The following is a 22,594-nucleotide window of genomic DNA, read 5'->3' on the forward strand; positions in this document are numbered from 1 at the left end:
CTTGACGGGGCTGGGGTCGTCAAAATGAAATGGAGAAGCGGATCCGGCCTGCAAACGCCTCGCTCGGCACTCTCACGCCACCTCGGCTGCCGAGGCCGCCGGCCGGGACCCCTCGGAGGCGGCGGCGGCACCTCCCAACCCCGGCCCCTCCTCCAGGGGGCGAGGCGAGCCGAGGGGCGGCTCCCGCACCCCCGGGCTGCCGGCACCGCCGCGCCTTCCCGCAGCAGGCAGCTCCCGGCCCGCCGCGGGGAGGAGGGCGGCGGGCGGCCGCGGCGGCCCCGGGGCGGCGGCATGGCGGCGGGGCGCGGCCTGAGGTAACGGCGCTGAGGGGCTCGGGGCTGCGTCGCGCAAAGCGGAGCGGAGCTGCCCGGTCGCCCCCCGTTCTCCCCCGGTGAGCTCCCCGGGCCAAGCCGCCCGCTGCCTGTCGGATAGCCGGGCGGGTGTTTCGGCTCCCCCGGCTGCTTCTGCGCGGCGCTGTTGCCCTCTAGCGTCTGTAGGGTGGCGGCGTGAGGGAGCAAGGTGAGCGCCGGGGTGCCCCGGGGTGCTGGTGCCGCCTCGGCGCCGTGCCGAAACGGGGGCCTGTCCCAGGAGAGCTCGGGGAGGCGGAACAAAACTCGGCGGTGGCTGAGCCGCTGCTTTGTGCTGGAGAGCTGCTTGGGGGATAGCTCGTGGCGGGGTGAGTTTTTGCCTTTTTCTTTATTAAAATAGCGGCGGCGTCGCCCCCGGGCCTCTGCGAGGGGCGCCGGTTGCTGCAGCTTCTGCGGCTGGGGTGCGAGGGGAGCGGGGCTGGCAGGGCCCTGCCCTTGGTTTGCCCAGTTGCTGAGGAATAATGGGAATAATCGCAGAAATATTGCGTGAGGTACAAGGTATCTTAAGAATTTTTGGCTGAAAGTATCACAGGTAAAGTAATTTAAAGCTCTAAACCAACTTTTGTACTGAAGTACAGACTTTCAAGACTTTAAATACCCTATATTTGATGTTTATAAATAATCTTAAAAATGAATTCTGAAACATTAATTCCTGCCCTGTAAGATACTGGCTAAAGCAGTGCAGCACAGAGCTAAGGATAGCAGGTACAACAGAAACTGAAAACTGCTTTCACCAAGGACTTGAAAAAGCATCTGTCTGACAGAGTTTTTGTTCTGCGTAAGCTGTTCTTTTATTTTTTTTAAGGATATGTGAAAAAATGTAAGCCCTTCGATATTCACGTATTATATGGGACTTGTTATGTGATACTAAAGAGTATTGATGACTGCTGTCAGCAGTCTGTGTCTCATAGAGCTATCTTCTCGAGTAGCAAATGTGTTCTTAATATCCAGTCAAAAGACCTCATTCTCAGCTTGTGTTTGCTTATCTGAGTTATTACTGCTTGAATACTTCAGTCAGGGGAGTGATGTAAGTTGAGGCACGCAGCATTTGGAGAGCAATTTCCCATTTTCGTAGATGATTTATGCAGACCTGAGCAGTACTGCCCACCCCAGGTGTGGTCATTTTCAGATATGCTTTGCTGCTCTCTCCCCTGTGACTCCTGTATCTGAACAGCTACCTTGTGGTAACTCTGACTTCAGAATACTTCCCCTGAGGCTGTATTTCACACTGGCTGGCCAAAGCAGGCTTTTCTGTTCAGAGCAATTAAATAGCATTCTAATCGCTATAAATTTAAGTGCCCATGTTAAAGTGCTGAAGAGGATGTCTGTTTCTTTGCCTCTTCGTGATTTAGATCTTGTCCCTCACTTAACGTATGAGGAGTTTGTTGATGTCCCTGTGGTAGTAGCCACTTTGGGAAGGAGCAGGAACAGAAGATAGTGATGGGGGCTAGTAGGATGGGAGACATTAAAAATACATGCAGGTATAGCTAACCAGACTAATGTAGTAACTGAATAATATTGTTGATTAATGAATCCTGAATTTGCAGCGCTTTTTGGCCATTCTTGATAAAAAGGTTTTTCTTTAGCCTGTAACAATGTGTTTTGTTTTGTTTTTGTTTGTTTGTTTGTTTTTACTTTTGTGTATATGTGACGCAACTTTGTTGCTCCTACTGAGAGGTCATGATATACAGCTGACTTTGCACATTTCTGAGATAAAACTAAACCTGAGGGCGCATTCTGAGGTAAAACTAAACCTGATTTTCGTATTTGGCATTAAAAATGTAATTTGAGATCAATTACTCTTTTGTTTGGTTATTTTAGTTTAGCCCATTGTTTTAATCTTGGTAGTTTAAACATTTTTCTTGAACCCACTTATGTTTTTCATAGTTTTAAGTCTGAGTGATATTCATGACACAACTTCAGCAGGTTAATTTTGTTCTAAATATAAAACTGTATGCAGTTTTATGTGTGTGTTTATGGGGATACCTGTTTTCCTATTTGGGCATGTATTCCTTGCAGTATGAAGATGTGAATGTGGAATTGATAAAACTTTTTTCTTTAGTTTCCAAAAGTATAATTATCATTTATGAAATTGTATGGCCAGAGCCATGTTTCTTTTGAGCTACTGAGTCCAGAAAATAGCATGTTTCAGCTGCATGGACAAGGCAGTTGTATTGAGCCCATGCTGTTGCCTGTGCTGTGCACACCGTGGAAGTCTTGCTGCAGAAATGAAGCAGTGAGGGCACAATGTTTGTGGTGGTGCCGCGACATGCACACAGTGTAGATTTTCAGCAGCTGTGCAGAGCCTGAGCCCAAGGTCTGGGTTCCAGCCAAACTGCAAAGACTTCCCCAGAAGTTGCTTTGATATCATATTAGCTTTACTGCCAGTAAATACAAAAAAAAAAAAAATCCAATTTCATGTTCTCTGTGTTTGCTAGAGAACACTAATGCATCTCATTAATAGGTGAAATCCCCAGCCAGTTTTGTCTCGTGTATTTCCAGTACGGTTGTTGTGCTGAAATGAGTTGTAGAAGCCAGGGATCTGGTCATTTGTGGTTAGCAATTAAATAACAAACTAAAGACAGCTACACATGGTAGGAACTCACCGGAGTCCTGTGAGTTCATTGTGGTATGTTCTCTCATCAGTATCACCTTGGTAGGGAATTTGAAGAAGAAGGGGTGGGGGGGGGGGGAGAAGTTCACGATCTCTGTTCTAGTGGATCTGTTTCATTCTGGCTGTCTGAAAACGCCTGTAACTCTGACTGTCCAACAGAGTTGTAAATCTTCCCATTAATAAGGTGATACTTATTTCCTGTACCCACAAGATTTTCATGAGAACTTGTCTGGGACTTTAGAAATCACTTTTGCAGGAGAAGAGAATGATATTGAGCCTTGCTGCATTCAGAATAAAATGGGAAGCTTATTTCCATGACTCAGCTTACTCTTAACAAGATCTTTTGCATAGTGAGTCTGTAAGTTAAAAACAAAATTCTAAATATTCAAATATATATTAAATAATTTTTATTACCAGTTTTCACCTTAAAGAGATGTTTTAATACTTTACACTTGGAACAACAAAATAGATAAAAGGTACTGGTTTTTGGATGGCCATATAAAAATGCAAAATTCTGTAAGAGATCAAATGCAAATTCTTCTAAAATAACAGGGTTCTAGACACAGAACACTGAGGCAGCTTGTATTGCTTCAGACTGTGAAAAGTACTATACAAATTTTTTTACTTATAAAAACTTCTCTCACTGACACCTTTGTGGACCACTGGGTTTGTATATTACCTGGCACCCCTTTTCAAGATATAGGTGGAACCATGTCCTCCTTTCATGTAAATCAGTGTGGCTCCAATGAAATTAATAAGCTAAGCTTGCTTATTGTGTTTCATTCTCCTTCCTTCTTTCCTTCCTGTTCTCAGTGTTGAGGATGCCAGGTCTGGCTGTTGTTCTGCTGATCTCAGATAATTCTTCATTCCTCAGAGTCAGACCTTGGATCTGTCTTAGCGTTCCCATCCACTCCTACTTGCTGCTGCTCTCTGTAGCCCCAGGAGATACTTGCAATTAGGAGCCAAGGATAAAATGGCATGGGCTTTCTTGTAATAAATAAATAAATAATGCAGGTCTCTGGGCTGCCTCCAAATTTTCTGCTCCATGGAGGTGCATTAGGACATCCTTGCTGCAAATATTTCAAATGCACCTGCTTCTTCCTTTAGCAGCCATTGAGTGTTATTTCCTTGAGTATTATCTCATTATCCCTTCTTGTATTACCTCATAGAAGCAACTGTGTCTACAGCTGCTGCATCTGGTCAGCCCTTTCGTGCCATCAGCTACGGGCACTGTGTATTTTACCTGCTCCAGGCAGGATTGTCAAGTTCAGGTGACTGGTAAGGAGCATAGGCTGGTGAGGAAAGGAACATCAAGATTGTGCTGGTGGGAGCCTCCTGTTGATATGACTTGAGGGGTTTCTGTCATAAGAACAGGAGTATTTATTTAGGGCTGTGTTAGAGGAGCTTGGGACTGAAAGAAAGCACCGTGCTGCTGGTTGTTCGGTGACCAACTGTTATTCAGGGAAGTGATGGTGGTTTGGTCAGCAAGAGTTTCACTTCGCAGGCTCTTATCTCTCTCTTGTATACTGACCAGACCTAAGCTCTTTGTGGGGTTAAGAAAACCAGGTATGTGGATAGGCAGGCATATGGAGTTTTTCACAGAATGCAGGAAGCATTAATTCTAGCCACTAAAATTGAGTTTCTTGGCATTCAGTCAACTGCATTGGAGATTAAAAAAACAAACAAAAAAACGGTTTTATTTGAGAATCCTTTGTGCTCATAACAAATATCTGTCTGGAAACATGTCTTAAAAAATCAAGTTTTACTCATTTAAGTAAAATGCAGCTGCTTCTTTGTCATCTGACGTTTTAGCAGATTAAATAGCAGAGAAGAGATACCTGAATTGATGTTCCTGAAGTTAGCATAATAAAATTAGACAGCTCAATACTAAAATATTCTTTTGAGTTCTTCTAAAGGTACTTTTGGATCTTTCAGTTTGGTCTTCGTGCATTCTTAAACTTTTTTTGCAGATGCATGCCACCAGTTTCTACAGGCACAAATCACATTGTTTTTGGTTAACAGTGAATAGTGTCTGTATCTCTAGGTGAAAGGCAAGACTGTTGTCCAAAAGCTATGTGTAAAGCTTTGTCCAGCTGCAGGTAAGATTCAAGGCCAGGTTTAAGTCCACCAAAAGCAGAAAGGGTAGCGTAGAAGTTAAGAAGAGTAGAATATGCTCATGAGGTGGGCTTATCTGGTGATACACAGGTTTAAAGGGAGTCTGAATTATGAATGAGTTTACGTATGCTTAATTACTCTTTGTGCTCAATTTTGCTGTTTTGATAGATACGGTGCCATGTACTTTCTCTCTTATCCCTTATCTTATTTTCCTACTCACTTTGTGTTACTTTGTGCTCATTATGTACCTGGCACTGGGAGCATCAATCTTTGGGATTTAATTAAAGTCATGGAAGTTACAAAGGTGCTGTTAAGTATATCATTTGTTTTTAACTTGTTCTGATAGCATAGAGTGAAAGGCCACCTTTTTGACAAGAGCTCCTCATCCTAAATTGTGAAGCAGTTGAATGGCCCAGGTACGTGACAGGTTGTTTGGTTTTGTTTAGTGTTATTTTATCCCCAACTCCTTTATCTTTATTGATTTTTAACTAATATAATACATACTTTGGTCTTTTGGATCACAAGCCTGCCTTATTCTTTGATCATCATTTGCTCCATGATTCAGCACTCAAGGATGCCAGCCATTCTGGGAATAAAAAGTTATAACAAAAAAAGTAAACTTTTCAATGTATAAAAGGTGGTATAGAGCTTGACTAGGTATCACTTATTATCATTAGCTTTGTCAATCTGTATAGAAAAGTTCATATTTGATACGGACTATACCTTTGTAGCTTTTCTACTTTTTGAACCCTGCCTTTTTTATATATTTTTTAAGAGCAGGTAAGGATTAAGTACTCAGGAAGTGACCATGTTAAATACACGTGCAGTTTATTCCATTGCCATTACAGATTGTGTGCTGCATGGTGAAGTTACAGCTGCGTGTTCTGTATCTTTAATATTTTCCAAAATCTGCTGTTAAGCTTCCTTTATAATTTCTAGTACTTAATTATTTTATGCTTGTCACATCTTTCATTTATTCTATTAGAAACTTTTGACAGCAATTGTACTGTTGGCTTGAAAAATGACTGCTTTCAGTAGGTACAAGGTAGAGCATAAATATGTCCTTAGGTGATCTGCCTCTTAAGTTAGCTGTGGATTTATTACTCTCTTTTCTCAAGTTTAAGAGGTGATTTTTTCTATGCTTATTTTAATATGCAGAAATACATAGCACTTCCAACAATATACAGAACAAGGTACATTGTTTGGTAAAATGTGATTTTTGTGCTTCTAATGCTGAAGGAAAAATTGTATTGTTTAAAAAACACTCCTACAGCAAATGCAATATATAGTATACCTGAGCGGGTGTATATTGAACAGTTAAAATGTGCATATTGGGTTAAGGACTCTCCAATTTTTCCAAAATTGACGTAAGAGAGAATATATTTAATTATGTAGACTAATGTTCCCCCAGCTTCTTGGTGTTGAAGGAGGAAGATTGTGAAACTTTCTCCATGTTTGGGTTGTCAGCAATTGTTTATTTGGAGTTCTTTTTGACTTTGGGTTAAAAAAAAAAAAAAATCTAAAAAAAAATCTAAGGGAAGCGGTAAGTTCTTTGCCACTATGTCTTGTGTTTCAGTGCCTCCTGTGCATAAAACAGGGTTCACAGCCTTAGGGAGTGAGGAGCCTGTGAGATTTAGAGACATTCCAATGTAGACAGCAGCCAGTGGCATTTCTGGAAAGGCCAGATAAGCAAAGCCTTGCTGGACTTCTTTGCTCAAATCTTGGACTCAGGCTCATATTGCTTGAAATGTTAGGTTGTGGTTTCTGTTAGATTGAAGTGGAGGTTCTTAAAACTTCATCTTCTGTGCTTACACAATTGCTTTAGAGATAGTTTGGTGTTGTGCTATTATTAAAAGCAAAGTGACAGCTGCATTTTTATTTTTATTTTTAATAATGGGGAGCAGGAAGAAACAATGCTACTAATGCAAAAAATCAGAAGAAAGCTACCAAAGCTTTTGAACTGTTCACTTCTAAACCTCGGTTTAGCAGTGATTCTCTTTTCTCCATTAGTTTCAATGTGATGATAGTTTACAAACTATGGTGCTTCGATTAAATCTGTGATTTTCTTTTCTTCTAGACTAGATCTTCTGTAAAGCTTTGTGGAAGATAGATGCGTGTGCTGCAATGGTGACATAAATATTTAAGAGGACTGGAACAAGTTGTTGAGAATCTGTTTGTTTTTAATGCTTGGAACAATCTAAGGCAAGTAAACAACATGAGTTTTATCATGAAACTTCACAGACATTTTCAAAGAACAGTTATTTTGCTGGCCACTTTTTGTATGGTGAGCATTGTTATTTCTGCATACTACTTGTATAATGGCTACAAACAGGAAAATGAACTTTCTGAAATCTCTTCAGAAGTGGAATGTGATGATCTTCAACTGTTGCCATACAAGCTGATGGAGATGAAGACCATGAAGCCTATCGATCCCCTGAGAACAGATCTTGTAGTGCTGGTGTTTGTGGAAAGTCAATATTCAACGTTAGGCCAAGATATAATAACCATTTTAGAATCCAGCAGATTTCAGTACCGTATTGAGATTGCATCTGGTAAAGGTGACCTCCCAGCCCTTATAGACAAAAATAAGGGCAAATATGCTCTCATAGTATATGAAAATATTTTAAAGTATGTGAATATGGACTCTTGGAACAGAGGTCTTCTAGATAAGTACTGTATAGAATATAGTGTAGGTATTATTGGATTTCATAAAGGCAATGAGAACAGCTTGCAGAACTTCCAGTTGAAGGGCTTTCCTTTCCATGTCCACAGCAATCTGGGTATTAAGGACTGTTGCATTAACCCTCATTCCCCATTGCTCCATGTGACTAAGTCCTCCAAGCTTGAGAAAGGTCCCTTGCTTGGAAAAGACTGGGCAGTTTTCCAGATTAATCATACAGCTTACCAACCAGTGATATTTGCAAAAGTAAAGACACCAGAAAACCTTTCACCATCTGCTGCTAAAAGTGCTCTCTATGCCACAGTAATTCATGACCTGGGACTCCACGATGGGATTCAACGAGTCCTTTTTGGCAATAACTTGAATTTTTGGCTGCACAAACTGATTTTCATAGATGCCATCTCTTTCCTGTCTGGAAAGAAGCTCAGACTATCCTTGGATAGGTACATTCTGGTTGACATAGATGACATCTTCGTTGGGAAGGAGGGAACAAGAATGAACGCCAACGATGTACAGGTAAATTATGTACAGCAACTAATAGTTGTTAGAGCAAAGTACCTGTTTTTTAATCTTATTTTTGAAGTGAACAGTTACTAACAGTTGCAGCTCAGAAAGGACACAGATCAGTAAGTAGCAATGCAAACTGTGCCTTGAGAGAAAAGCCAGTTTGTCTGGCTTTCAGTGGTCACTGACTCCAGGTGTAGCAGTTCCTTCCTGCTCCAGGCTGGAAGAGAGTCAACACAACTTTGCCTCTATAGTTAATAAAAAAAAGAAAATATGATGATAAGACTCGCTGGTTAATATCACTTGTTTTCTCTCAAGTAACACAAGTCCTTCCAGAGCGATGTTCTGTAAACTGGGTGGTGGGCGCCTCTGAATTACATTCTCTCTACGATAAATGGAAAATACTCTTCCAAAAGGAAATTAAAGATGACTAATTGTGAAGTAACTGTTAAAAGAAAAGGGGTAAGGGAGGTAGTGTTTTCATTTCTCACTGCCCCCTCCCAAACACACATGGTTCTAACTAAATAATTTAACTTTCTAATCCGAAAAGTTATTTAACTTTCTAATCGGATGATACCTACGACACATGCTTCAAAAGAGCTTGGAAACAGCACAGGACTTCAAAGCTGAATCTATTAGTATGTAACGTACATGTTGCCAGACTTATAATCAGGAAGTAAATGTAGTGAACAAAAGTAAATGTCAACATAAATTTTGAAGAACAGATTGGATTATTAGCTGTTTGAAACAGGTTTCAAATGTCAGGAGTTGGTTGGTTGCAGCATTTCACCTTTCTTATCTCTGTTTTATGGCTCTTGCTTGCAAGCAAAGTTTTTGTTAATGTAGGTCTTAAAATCTTGTTCTGTCACTAAATGACTCAATGTTAAAAATGTTAAATTATCCATTTTAACATTTTAAGTTGGTACATTCCTGAAGGTCCCTTTTCACTCTGCATTATTGTGCTGCTCGAATGAAGTGGTAGGTCAGGGTTGGTAGGAATAACATTATTTCTCACTGTATACCTTGCTTTCTTTTTGTGAAGTGTTGTTACAAAGCAGATGGGGGAAAAAAGCACCTTGCAAAACTGATACTTGTTTAGAAGGTAAAAGTCTATAAGGTGCTGAATCTTTCCTTGTTTGTACTAGAAATAAGGGAAAATGTTTTGTAAAAACTTTCAATGTTGAAAGAGGAGTATGGAACAATGAAGGGCACTCCAGTAATACTGCATGCAGTAGATAGCTAAAATTGTAAAAGAAAAAAAAAAAGCTAGGTTTTCTGTTTTTTTTTTTTTTTTTTTTTTTTGTACTGTTAATATATTTGTCAAGCTGCAGTAGCCCTGCATTTACTGTTCTATTAAACAAAAGACTTGAACTTGTATTTACTTCAATTTGCTTTAAATTTGCAGCATATGCTAGTTTCTGAAATGTCCTTTGCATTTGCAATTAAACATGCCTCTCGGATAAGTAGGTGTTTTCCTTATGCAAAAAAAAAATCATGGGAAAGGGTTGGAGTGAAGATGAAACTCCAATAAAACGGAATTTTTGTGTAGGAGGTGGTGGCAGCGTTTGAGTTAGGTGGGTAAGCGTTCTTTGGGAGTCTTCTAAGGGCAAAGTCAAATCACAGAAGCAAAGTAAGGAAGGTCTGACCCACACCAATGGCTAAACTCCTGTTGTTCTGCAAAAGAAGCAACTTCTATTAACAAATTAAATAAAGCCTGCATAAATTTCCTGTTATGTCTTGCAGTAGCAGTTTGAAATAGTATGTTTCATATTGTTTGTCTCTGTGAATGACACCTGAAGATAATCATTCCAACTTATCCTAAAATGACAAATTGCCAGAATTACTTAGCAGAAAGAAGGGTCTATTGAGACAAATTTGATTAAAGCAGATACAAAAGGATGAACTGTGTTGTTTTGAAAGAATAATTTGCAGTATGTCAGAATGTTATCTTCCCAAAATAAAACTGTCAAATTGAATAGAAATAATATCCAAGTGGAAATAACTTTTAAGTAGGATAATTTCATTTATATAGAACTGTGTTCTGAAACAGTGGAACATGAAAAAGTGTTCCCTTCAGATTCTTCTTCTACTTAAAAATTAAAGTGTTCTATTAAACGTGTTGTTAGGGCTGTCAGGTGCAATGCATCTTCATTACTATTAATACCAAAGGAATTACCCTATGTGGCACAGTGACACCTGGAAGGAATGAAATAAAATCAATTTGTGGTAGTTGAAAATCAGTTACTGTATAGTGCATTTGTGCATAAATGCCATCCTATTAGACATGAGCATTTTACTGAGCTCTGTTGTGTTGACTGTGACAGAGAATTGTGTGCCGCAAGTGTGGAAAGAGGTTGCTCAATGAAGATTGTATATCCAGTACTTGCAATTAACTCATTTCTACTAAGATTACATTTTAAATACTAGCAATATAGGATTGGGTATAATGCTTTTTTGTGTTTTAATATTTTTTTGTTTCCTAGTTTAAATTTTCTGCACATAGACGTGTCTGGTTGTCTGGTAAGACTGAGCAATGTGGATATTTCTACATGCGCTCCATTAACTAATGCAATGTAATCTAGAAAAGCTTCCAACATCCAGAAAAGCTGTGTGTTTGCTTCTGCTAAATGGATAGGGCAATGTTTAGAAACTGGAGGGTTATCACAGATGAAGTAGCAAAAATAATCACTCGTTAGTGATTCAGTACTGAACTCTCTGAAGGCCATGTAGTTCAGCCCCCTGCTCAAGCCTGGCCACCAAGAGCAGACTGCCTGGGACCGTGTCCAGCCAGCTTCTGAAGAACTTCAAGGAGGGAGGTTCTGATTGCAAGTAAGGCCAGGTTTTCAAGGGAATTTCTTCTTCGGGTACTTAAATGAGATTTGCAAAGTGGCCAGAATAGTCAATGTTTAGATGTTAGGCTAAACTGTTTTCATTTTTAAATTTCGTGAATTGGAGTTGAGCATAACTGACAATTGCTGTTGTAAGGTTAAGTGGTATTTTTTTCAGTAGTATACATGTATATTGGCCTGAAAAGAGGTTGAGTCAAAAGCAACCCCTCTAAAATGAGTGTCTTCTGTATCACTATTAGGCAGAGTGGTGCTACTTCAGATTGAGTATCCGTAGTGTCAGGGATACAAGGTATAAAGAGCCGTTCTGGAAAACATTTGACATGGTTTTTCAATGCAAATTATATAAAACTGATAAATGGATTGTCTTATTAACCAACAAATGAAGCTTTATACTAGTTTTGTCACAGGTTCTTCAGTTTAAAAACAAACAACAACAACAAACCCACCAAACCCTGAAACTGTACTTGAGATTTTTAGACTACCTGCTTATGATTCAAGTGTTGCTATATAAAACTTAGATCAATAGTACATAGCTCTTCAATGTACCATACTGAATAGCAGTCACTGTATCAGCAACAACCATCCATCTTCATACTTATTTACTTCATCGTCCTCTGGAATAATAGAAATAATGGGAGAGAACATTTTCATAGTCTAATTGCCTCCCACTTTGAATTTAACCACCGTAATGTAATCTCAGCATTCATTTTTCAGTAGTTCTTTTCTTCCTCTTAATATCTGTCTAGCAGGAGAGACCATTATGCTGTGACAGCATTACATTTTTTCTTTGTGTCTTTTAGTCTCAGCAGTGCAAATAATTCATTAAAATGGACGTACAGAAAAAATCTATCTAGATATCCACAAAGTAAGTTTATCTTAATAGACCATGATTGTCCCCACTGACAGTCTACTAATTTAATATAGTCTCTTTTTGTTAGTTACTCTTTGAAATTTTGAAGACTGTAAAGCACTGAGATTTTTTTTCAAGGGAAAAGCCATCTGGTATCAGGAGGAAAATTAAAAATGACTTTTTTTTCCTACTGACTGTACAGTGCTGGTGGAGCATAATAGAGTAGACATAAGTTGGCCAACCTTTTCCTTCATTTCCCCAATACATGCCCTTTTCTTGAGAATTGATCATGCTTTCAAAATGAAAAATTAGAATACTGTGAGGTGCTTTTCTTTTTTTAAAACCATTAGCTATGTGATCTCCTCTTTGTCTGGTCTTATGTGCTTTTCAAAAGAGGTAGTTTGAACTGAAGTCAGGAGATGTCTCCACTTTCTTCACGTAAGACTAATCTTTTTCTCCACGTGTAACTCTTACACGTGCTCAGTTTTGGATCAGTGGTGGTCATGTTGTCAGGGAAGATTCTGGTCTGAATGAGTATCTTTGGTCATGTAATGTAGACAAACAGAACACAAATGTGATCATGCTAACACGTGAAAATACTGTGATGGGTGATACTTGTATTTTCTTATTCTTTTATAATTGCCAAGGAAAAAGTTTAATATTAACCATATACATTCGGAGGTGGGGTGTCATTTTTCTTGTTCTGTTTTGTGAGCACTTAGGCAACACATCTGTTAGGAGTCATGCATATGGGAAATACAAGCTTGAATCTGCAGAGTCTTTCAGCATTATACGCAGTGAAGAATTAGACAGCAAGAGCTGTCCTTTGAGTGATTTTCTTGAATATCATCTGTTCCAAGCAGCGTGCTGATAATGGAGAGGAGTTAGCCAGAAAGAATAAATTCATAGTGTTCTAGTCTCCATCACTCGCAGTCTGCCATCTTGCCCAGACTTTGAGGTTTATAATGTACACATCTATGGAAAGACAGGACTAGCTCTGATGTAGTAGACAACATAAACAAGTAGTTCTTTAGGCTGGCAGTGGTTAAGTTAATTGCACCTTAAAAGTACGTATTTTTCTGTTGCTCATAAAATGTTTCTAGAGTGACCAAGATGAAGTATAAACATTTGCTCTTGGTCAGATGAATCTCATTCCATGTTCCGAAGCCAGCATTGTCATCATTGTGATATTTGCTCAGTTTGGCGGTGGCCTTGTCTTTTGTTTAATGCACCAGATTTCTCCCCTAAGAGCTTATTGTTTATTCTGTACATTGCAAATTTGTCCATATTAGTCAGTATAGTTTATTTAAATACTATTATTTAAAACCCATTAAGCGTCTTTTCCCTCCTGTCGAGACACAAGACAGTTCCTGTCACAGGAGAGCCTAATTCTGCAAGTTAATTTTCTTTACCTGTAGGATCACCCAGAAGGTTATTGATAAAGAAATGATAGATATGTCATCAAATGTGTTGGTTACAGAACCGCCGGAGATGCCTCTGTCAATTCAGTTGCACTGAGCTGCAAATCTTTCCTCTGGGGAAATTCAGAAGATCTTTTTAATGACTTCTTTAAATGACAGCATGAATTAACTGTTAGGAATTTTCAATTAGATAAATCATTTTATATTCCCAATTCATGAGCCATGTTACCTTTGTACAGGTGTTCAATGTATTTACTGCGTCTGTACATACGTTTTACCTTAATTTGATCTGAAGCTCTTATGGTATTTTATACTGGCTTCACTGTAGTGATAAGTAGAAAGTACATGCCTAAAAAGAGGCAAAGAAAGGGAATAATAGAAACTGATGTTTCTCTGGCTGGCTGATGCCTTAGGAAGTCTGACTTAACTTCTGGAGCATGTTGGTTCAGATACAGTACTGTGGAGTGTGGAGCTCAGACTGAAAATACAACTTCAGGAAAAGCTATAAAATTATTTTATGTATTTTATGGGCTGCAACCAGCTTATGTAACACTTTACCAGTCAGTTTAACATGTGACTTATTAAAGCAATTTGGTTTATGTACCAACTTCTGTGAATCTTAATATAGCAAGGCTGATACAACTGCTGCTCAACACAGGGCAGCATTTGTTTTCAAAGGAGTACACTGATGTTTGAACAGAAAGCTGTGTAAAACTCCTTGACCAGAGGAGAGAGGCTGCGAAGGAGTGGCAGGAGAGAGGAGAGCTGGGTCTTTCTCACACAACCTACCCCTGGGATTGCCAGGGCAGTGCTGGGCATTTCCGTGTATCCTTGCTCTTCCCTCTCTGCACCTGTGTACCACTAGAAACAACCAAACCCAATGGAACGAGCTTGACACAAAGATTAATTGCACAGTTTATCTGCTGTATTAAATGCACAAAGACAAAAACCTTGCACAGTAACCACGTGTCTAGTAACCACATAGCCAGGATCTGCATTGCATCTCTGTGGACTGTCAGGCCAAAGGAGTGCAGATTTCCATTTTTTTTTTTGTGTGTGTGTTAAAATATTCCTGGTCTATGCTTGATGTTAATATTCATACACGTATTATATCTGGGAAGGACTGGGATGTGGACAGTGCTTGAGTCACCACTGATGTCCAAGCAGTATGGTGATCTGCGGGGCTGGAAATGTTCTTCCTGTTTTTTCCAGAAGGTTCAGACATGTTTGCACAAATGATGCTGCCTGCTTCCCTGGGGCTGTGGGACAAGTATGGTCCTCAGAAGGTGTAGGGTGTGTGTGTCAAGCAGCAGCAGCACTGGCAGCTGTGCTTCTTCTGCCTGAAGGGTAACTGTATTGACCCATTCTCACTATCTGGTTGAACTATTTTGTTCATTTGTACACAACTTCTCAGGCACAACAGCTGTGAAAAGTGTGCTGTGTGTCTAAGCCATATTGCTCTGTATTACAAATGTGGAAGTAAGCGCTGGTTGACCTGCAGATGTTCATCTTTCTTGCTCAGAATCAATTTGTGTTGGTGTTTTAAGCATGAGGAAACTTTAATTTTTAGTTCTGTATCTGATACACAGAAACTAAGCTTCATCCCTCCTGTGAGTTTAGTGTCTTCTGTTAGTTCTGTGTTTGCTGGAATTCATAGCTTGCTTTTGTTTATTTTGCTGATGGGGTTCTGGAGGACATGTCTTAACAGCTGTTTCTATCTGGTCAAGGGGCGAATCTGAAGGTTGTCCTTAGCCATGTAAAAATATCTGTAATGTACAATATAAAACTGATGTCACCTCATTATGGGCCATCCTTTTTCTAACAAATATACAGATACCCTCAGAGACAAAAGGAAGGAAAAAATGACATGTGGCTAAACATAGTTTTCCATTTGATCTGGCTCATGAATTGCATCTTTAGCAACTTGACTGAATACTCATGTACTAAAAAAAATAAATCAAATAATCCGAGAGTGTGGCTAATGAAGACTCAGGATTTTCTGCAGTTGGTCTTTTACTTGAACACACGTGAGTTTTGTTAGGCTATCTATGAGAGCAGATGCTTTTCAGTAGATGACTTGAGACTAAATCAATTTATTTTCAGGAAAGGAATTATTTAAAATGTAGGGCAGAAGAGAAAGGAAGCCATGGACTTCTTGCTATAACTCCTCATTTGTTTGACTGCAGTCGTTCTACCTTTCTTGCTTGCTCAGTGGGTCTTTTTCCACGTGTTCCCATGTAGTGTTTGTAGATGGTACTTTCTCAAGTTTTTGCTTATAATGCCATTAGTAAAATTACAGAGATTAAGGAAAAGGAAGTTCCTGATTTTTTGCAATAATCTTCGGATACATGTGTGCTTCCACTGAAATGTTACTTCAATTTAACTAATGTGCTGTGGTTCTAGCAGCTGCCATATGGAAGTAATAGAGAGAAGAAATACGACTCCCTTTTTATAACCAAATGAAGGCGAATGCTCTAAGGACTGTCACACATGACATATGGCAGGAGTGCTTCCTTCCACCCATAGTGATTTGCTGCCATTCAGGAAGCTCATTAGTATTCTTAGGACAAGGTTGTTATTGATCCCATTATTTCTTTGCCCAGAGGTTAAACCACTCTAAGTACATTTAAAGGGGAAAAAAATACTGTGCTTCCTGCCTGCATCCCTGTGAAGTGACTGCTTCTTTGCTTACGTATATCCCAGGTCTTGCAGTTTAATTGCTGTGCAACTGGAAAAAAATGCTGCGCTTTTTGGTGTTGATGTAACTTCACAGCTTTTATAATTAGCACACTTCCTGACTTACCAAAGTAAATTGCTTCTATGAATCTACTGTTGACTTCCCAAATAAGTAGATGTGCAGTAGGGATGCAGTCCTGTATATGTTTCTAGCAGTTACAGTAATCTTTTTCATTTTTTAATTTGCTTTTTCTGTGTAGTGGTGAATACTTTATTCTTAGGCTGAATGAGTTACCTTACTAGCAATGTCTGCATCTTGTAGTTTCATTCCTGTTCTTAACGGAATTGTGTGTTATAAGACCTATTTTATTTAAAATTAGGCAGTTTTGCTCCCATAGGATCAAGTGAGCTAACTGAAAGCTTTCTAACACTGTTTCTGCTTTTCCCTTGACTTGGTTTATTATGCAGAGATTATCTTTACACTTGAGCATAAGGCTTCACTTAGAGAGAAATCCACACCAAATGCTTCTGTCCACCAGGCATGCCATACGCAAGTGATCATGTTTGGTTCGCAGCCATGTTCTGTTGTCTTCTCTCTTCTTAGAAACTTATACTTGAGGAATGTATGTGAATATTTTCATGGATGAGATGAAAACACGTGTAATTCCGCACACTTTACTTTGAGTATTGTCAACATAACCTAAGCTCAGCTCTGTTTGGATTGATCCATATGGCTGTGAAAACCTGTCATTCCAAAATTTATAAAGTGAAATGTGAGTCAAGACATACTGAAACCTTAGTATGTGCTGTAAGGCGCTCAACTCTGCTGGATAGTTCTCTGCTGAAAAAGCCTTTTCAAAGTTTCAAGATCAGTACTTTCAAAGCTGAACGTTGTTGTTCACTGAATAACAACATCCAGAGAGTAAAAGAAAAATGGAAGTTGAGGGACATCAAAGCCCTGTAAGTACCTTATCAATGTTAATGCACCAGACCTGAGACAATGTTCAAACTTCCTATGGCATGTGTGGCATCCTAATTCAGGAGTGATTTTGTGCTGGAACTGCTGTCCAGGCAATGTATGCCTTAGCTGCCTTGTCAGTCCCTCTCCTTTGTTATGCATCAAGCTCTCTAGGTCAGAGGCTCTTTTTATTCTGTTTGCACCTTTCCTTATTAAGCCTCTGTGCATGTCAAAGGCATTAAGAAGCACTTAGGTAATACAAATAATAACAATGAAACTACAGCTTATTGCAGAAGTGTACAGATTTATCACTGTATGAGTGACTGCTGCAAGATTTATTCTGGGCTTTTTTCAAATGACAAGTTTGCTGTCAAATTCCTGCTGCTTACAGAACTGAATAAAACTTTCATGACCAAATAGAAACACAGTGCAGACATATAAAAATCAATAATTAACTGTAAAACAAAATCGGGCCTAACATCTTCTCACTTCCTTCATATTAAGAAGGCACAGTGGCAAGAAGAGAAGAGCGAGGAGTAAAAGTGGGACTGTGTTTCCATAGCTGCTGGTACAGTACAACTGCATTGAAAATGTCCTTACTTATTACTTGCTCAGTCTACAAGAAGTCCATGCAACTGCATGACTGATTCTGAATGACCATGCTTAGGAAACCAAGTAAAAGAAACTCAGTAACTTGCCAGTGTGTTTGTAATTCCTTGTGAAATAAGCGCTGTATCTCCTTCCAATTCCCTTTTCTTTGCAAACTTCAGTGTCTTTTAATAAGATAAAACAAGATAAAGTGTTACTTCCTCTTTAAAAAATGTTTGACAGAGCATAAAGATTTAATGACCACTTTTTAAAAATACTTAGGAGATTCCTTCTGACACTTTAGAGCCCTTGAGATGAATTTAAATTGCCCCTTAGAATATAGCTTCATAGTGGGAATAAACCATAAATATAATAGTGTATTGCAAAAAAAAAAAGACTATGATACATTTGTAAGTACAAATGGAGGAGAAAAATAAAAGGTCAGTGACTGCAAAGTAGGAATCCATGAACTCATTCTAACCCAAGTCAGTAAATTCCCATGGCAAAGGCCATGCCGTGCTGTACAGATGTGCCAGGTTAGGTCTGAGAACGCTGGTTGAAATTTTGCGGACCTAACAAGCCACATAGCTCTACATCTAGCTCTCGTGCAGGTCTGCTTTCAGTGTTTAACACTCCTGGGAATAGCTCAAGTGCCTCTGCTCCCATTTTAAAACTCACCTGGAATAAAGGTAACTTAGAGTTACCTTTGATAGAACTCTAACAGAACCAAGAAGGAGTTTGGAGAGGTTTCTAGACTGTGCTCAGTTCTGCACCACTTAATCAGAACCATCGAGAAACTGCTTAGACGGAGACACCGGCATAGTCAGGAAGTTTCTGAGCTAAGACTGAAAAAGTAAAGGCTAAAGAACTTGGCAAGTGATGGTGACCAAAGCAAAAAAGCAATAGGCTACAGATGTCTGCAGGGTGTAAGCAATGAGGCTGGATAAACATTATTTGATGTAAGGCACTGAGATGTTTTAAGTGTTGGCTGAGGAACTGCTCGCAGTTCTTTATAATAGCGTGTGGCTGAATAGAGGGTAATATCCAAAAGGAAGTAAAAGGATTATGTAAGTCTTTTAAAAATTAGATTCGACAAGAGAGGATGAAACATGCTATTGGAAGCAGCATAATATTGGCAAGGAATTTGTACTAAGATGTACTCTCACACTTGTACAGTGTAATGAAATGTGGAGTTCAGTTTAGATCCCTGTATGTTGGTTTGAGTCCCCAGATGTGGGATTTTGTCAGTTGGGATATTTACCTGGTTCTAGCTTCTATAATCTTGCCTTTCAGAAATGTGAGCATTCATGCAAAACCAGGAGAGGTATATTAACACTTCAAACTAAATCCTCTCCTTCTGTTTCTCTTATTAATGTCTCATGTTTCACCAAAAATCCTGATTTTTTTTCTCTGCTAGAGTGTTTCTCTTTTGACTCTTACATAATACGTACATGTAGCCTATGAAACTATCCAAACTTAGGTTAAGGTAAATGAAGTTCCTACTGTGTCTTTCTGTGTTGAGTACTTATAATCATAAAGCACAGGACTTGAGAAGATTTATATGTCAGCTGTTTCATGCTGGCCTTCCTTTCTTGCTTTTTCATTTTCTGTCAATTCTTTGATATCATTGGTAATGTAACAGGATTTTCACTCGACAATCTGGGAACTACTAAAAAGAATAAGGGTTAAAAACAGTTATTTGTGATTCTTAGCTGGTGAGCAGGCTGAATTCCCAGCTGTTCCTGACATCAAACTTTGAGACAGAAAGAGATGATGAAACTTTCTGGTCAAAGATTTTTTTTTTCTGGCAATAAAGGTGGGAGCACAAATAGAAAAAGCTTTGCTGGGCATCAACTCACCCAAGACAAGAATCAAAGGTGGACAGAGGGGTAGGTAGGTGGTTTTACACAGACTGAGTAGTAAGAGAAGCTCAGGCATCTTCTAGGCTTCATGAGGGGAATGGGGAAAGAAACAAGAAACCTATTTCTGAACGGACTGTAATGTTCATGTTATCAAGTCTTCATTCATTAGTCCCTTACTTGTTCTCCATTATATACAGCTGAACATTAGTACAAATATTATTGTGCTTGTCTAGAAGCCATAGTGTTACCAGGAAAAAAGAGGATAACCTGGGGAACAGAAAAACACCAAAGGATCTTTCTTTGTCTGATACCGGTGTTTTAGACATAGCATGGGATATCCACTTTTTCAAGCTACCTAAATTGCAACCTGTTTTTCCTTAGTCTGAGATCTGAGTTTTTGTGTGGCCACATAAGTTTATTTTGTAATTGCAGTTACTGTGTAGTGATCACCCTTAATGCTGGAAAAATGTAAAATTTTAACTGCTTTAAAGTTTTATATGCTCTGGAAAAATAGATAAATACCACCCACTGTTGAGCTGTGATCAGCTGTGTAAAGATGTAGACAAAATTTCAAATTCTTGTTTGTTTAAACTTCCGCTGAAGAGGAAGCACAAGCTTTTGGGCTTATGGGACAACTCACTCTGAGTATATCCAGGCTCAGGCACTGAGGTTGAGAATCCTGATGCTGAAGAAAGAAGAGTTTTTCAGAAGGACATAGTCACGGACTGTTGGGGCTTGACGTATACAACAGTGACACTGTATTTTAACTTTCCTTTCCTAAAGAAACCATGCATTTTTAATATTCCCGTTTGCCTTTGTCAATCCATCAGTCTAATGACTTTTGAACCTGCTGGCCAGTTTCAATCAGATGTGACAGATAGGGACAGCTCTTGAGGGTGGTTGAATTCCTCCTGGCTGCTGGGGAATCAGGGCACTATAAGACACAGATACAGATCTGTGCCTGTGCTAGAGCAGAGCTTTCAGAGCGAGCTCTGTGTTTATTCCTTTGCCTTGACCTGCCCCTGGCTGATCAGCACTCTGTGCCCATGGCACCTACTGTCTCTTTTTCGTCTAGATGGAGGGGCTTTGGAAACCCGAAGGGAGGTGAGTCCTACATGTTGGTAGCAGTGTGGGAGAGAACACAGGCTACTGTATGGTAGGAATAGGTTTGGGGGACGAATATCTATAAGACAAGCTTTTTGGAACAAATTTACTGTTTTGTGTGCAGGCCGTGAGTGAGAAGGTGGGCCTGAAATCTAACTTGCATCTCTAAAAACATTGGCATTTTGGATGGGGTCATACAGCCACGGATAATAGCGTGCAAACAGGGCACATGTAATTGCATGGCTGCTGCTGCTTGGTATGTATTCTAGTGAGGCCACTGGGGTCTCTCCTGTGGAGAGATTAAGCCTGGAAATTCTTCGTGTTGAACCTTCTGGGTACGTTCAGCAGGTACATGGAGCCACACAGTGGCCACACAAGCCACTGGTCCTTGAGCCAAATGTTGACTGCTGTGCCCAGTGGTGAAAGCTGGAAGGAAGCATTAAATAAGACACCAAGATGCTAATAATGAATATAGTATTAGGAGCTGGGGTAATACTTCTGTAAAATACAGGCACCCTTGAGTTGAATAGCCTTGATGTTCTAACTTCTTTGACAAAATTCTTTGACAGAATACCATGCATCTTACCAAACCAGGTACGAAGTGCCTCTTGTCTGAAGAGGAGATGCAAAGGTAGAAATGGTTTGCTTCTGAGTGGTTGAGGCCTGACACTTTCAGTTACCAAGAAAAGTGTCTACATGAATCAATAAACAGCTTGTATACCTTCTCTGCTGCTGATGGGATGTGGTGTAGACAAACATGACTAAGCAGTCACAGCAAAGTGGCCAAGAGGTGAACTGGAATAGGATCTGACCCTAAGAGCGCCCTCAGAGGATCTGTCACCCTAAGAGCTGGTCTGTGCTCAGTGTTGAGGCAGCTGAGTGGTGTGTGTACAGGTTTGCAGTACAGGGTACTTGAATGCTTGCACCGTGGCTAACAGACCTCAGTTTCCAGCTGTTCATCAACAATTGCCAATTTACAAGAATTTAACTGGATTAGTATGAGGAGATTTTAAAAACACTTTAGAGTTACTTTGTTCTTACTTTGATTTGTAATACTGAGAATTTACCTTTTCTTATGTGTTTCACAAGCAGATGATGTGTTAGACAAAAATGCAAGAACCAACAAGCTTTCCACTGAATTCTGTCTGACCAAAATTCAGGAAAAATATCCTATGCAGTATTAGGGTGTGTATTAGTTCTACTTCAGTTGGTCTAGGTGTTTTGACCTCTGATTAAAAGAAATGCAGGGCTCTTTTTCTCTTAACTGCAGGATAATGAGATCATTTAGCTGTTTAGTGCTAGTCACCTCTTTCGTCAAAGTACAGTTTAATTAAGAGCTAATAATGCAGAATCCTGAAAACAGCATGCTAATTACATTACTTTATTAAATACTATTGGCACCAAGTATTTAAAACCTTCAATTTACCTTGCCATAATTAGCTTATTCTCATTAGCTGTTATCTCAACCTCCAAGAAGTGAGAAGTTGACTAAAGAACTTAGAAGTATTTCTTAAGTCTCTTAATTGTACAAATGCTATATCTAGATGAAAGAGCCTAATTGCTTAAAAATGTGTAATTGGACCATCATCAAGATCATTATTTGTGACAAAAAAAAAGCCTCCAAAGGAAGACCCACTAACGTTAAAACAGTGTGTTCTGATAGAAGACTTAAAATGTCTCAAATGATTTGTATCAAAAGTGGCTACTTGTACATTTTTAGTATGTTTTAGTGGATGTCAAATTCAGATCCCTGTATCAAGATTGCATGTCACCACAGTTACAGTATTCATGTGCACAAATTGAAGGTGTCTCGCCTGAATTTTTTGGCAATCAGGTCTGCTGTGTATCATATTGGACACTGTAAAAATGAGATGCACGCAATCAGGCTTCAGTGTGATACCTCAGTTTATTAACACTTCAAAGAGAAGCAGAGTCGCCACATTATTGAATTTATTGAGAAGGTTTGCACTGACTTCTTTAACTGTTGGGTATGGTCCCTAATATT

The 22,594-nt window shown here is 39.4% G+C and overlaps 1 protein-coding gene across 6 annotated transcripts in view; it reads left to right on the forward strand.

Moving 5' to 3' along the window:
* Positions 1-207: 207 nt before the first annotated feature.
* The window catches only part of LOC311436108 (bifunctional heparan sulfate N-deacetylase/N-sulfotransferase 3), an 83,417-nt gene continuing 61,030 nt past the window's right edge, over positions 208-22,594 (forward strand). For 3 of the 6 annotated variants that reach the window (XM_084517927.1, XM_084517926.1, XM_084517922.1), the window contains exon 1: positions 7,175-8,293. In XM_084517927.1, the coding sequence (XP_084374053.1) occupies positions 7,313-8,293 (981 nt within the window). In that variant the 5' untranslated portion in view covers positions 7,175-7,312. Of the gene's footprint in view, positions 392-535; positions 677-7,174; positions 8,294-22,594 lie in introns of those variants that run through there. The other 3 variants (XM_084517925.1, XM_084517924.1, XM_084517923.1) reach the window with 3 other exon arrangements.

Source organism: Aythya ferina (genome assembly GCF_964211825.1).
Source record: "Aythya ferina genome assembly, chromosome: 4".
Taxonomy (NCBI): Eukaryota; Metazoa; Chordata; class Aves; order Anseriformes; family Anatidae; genus Aythya; species Aythya ferina.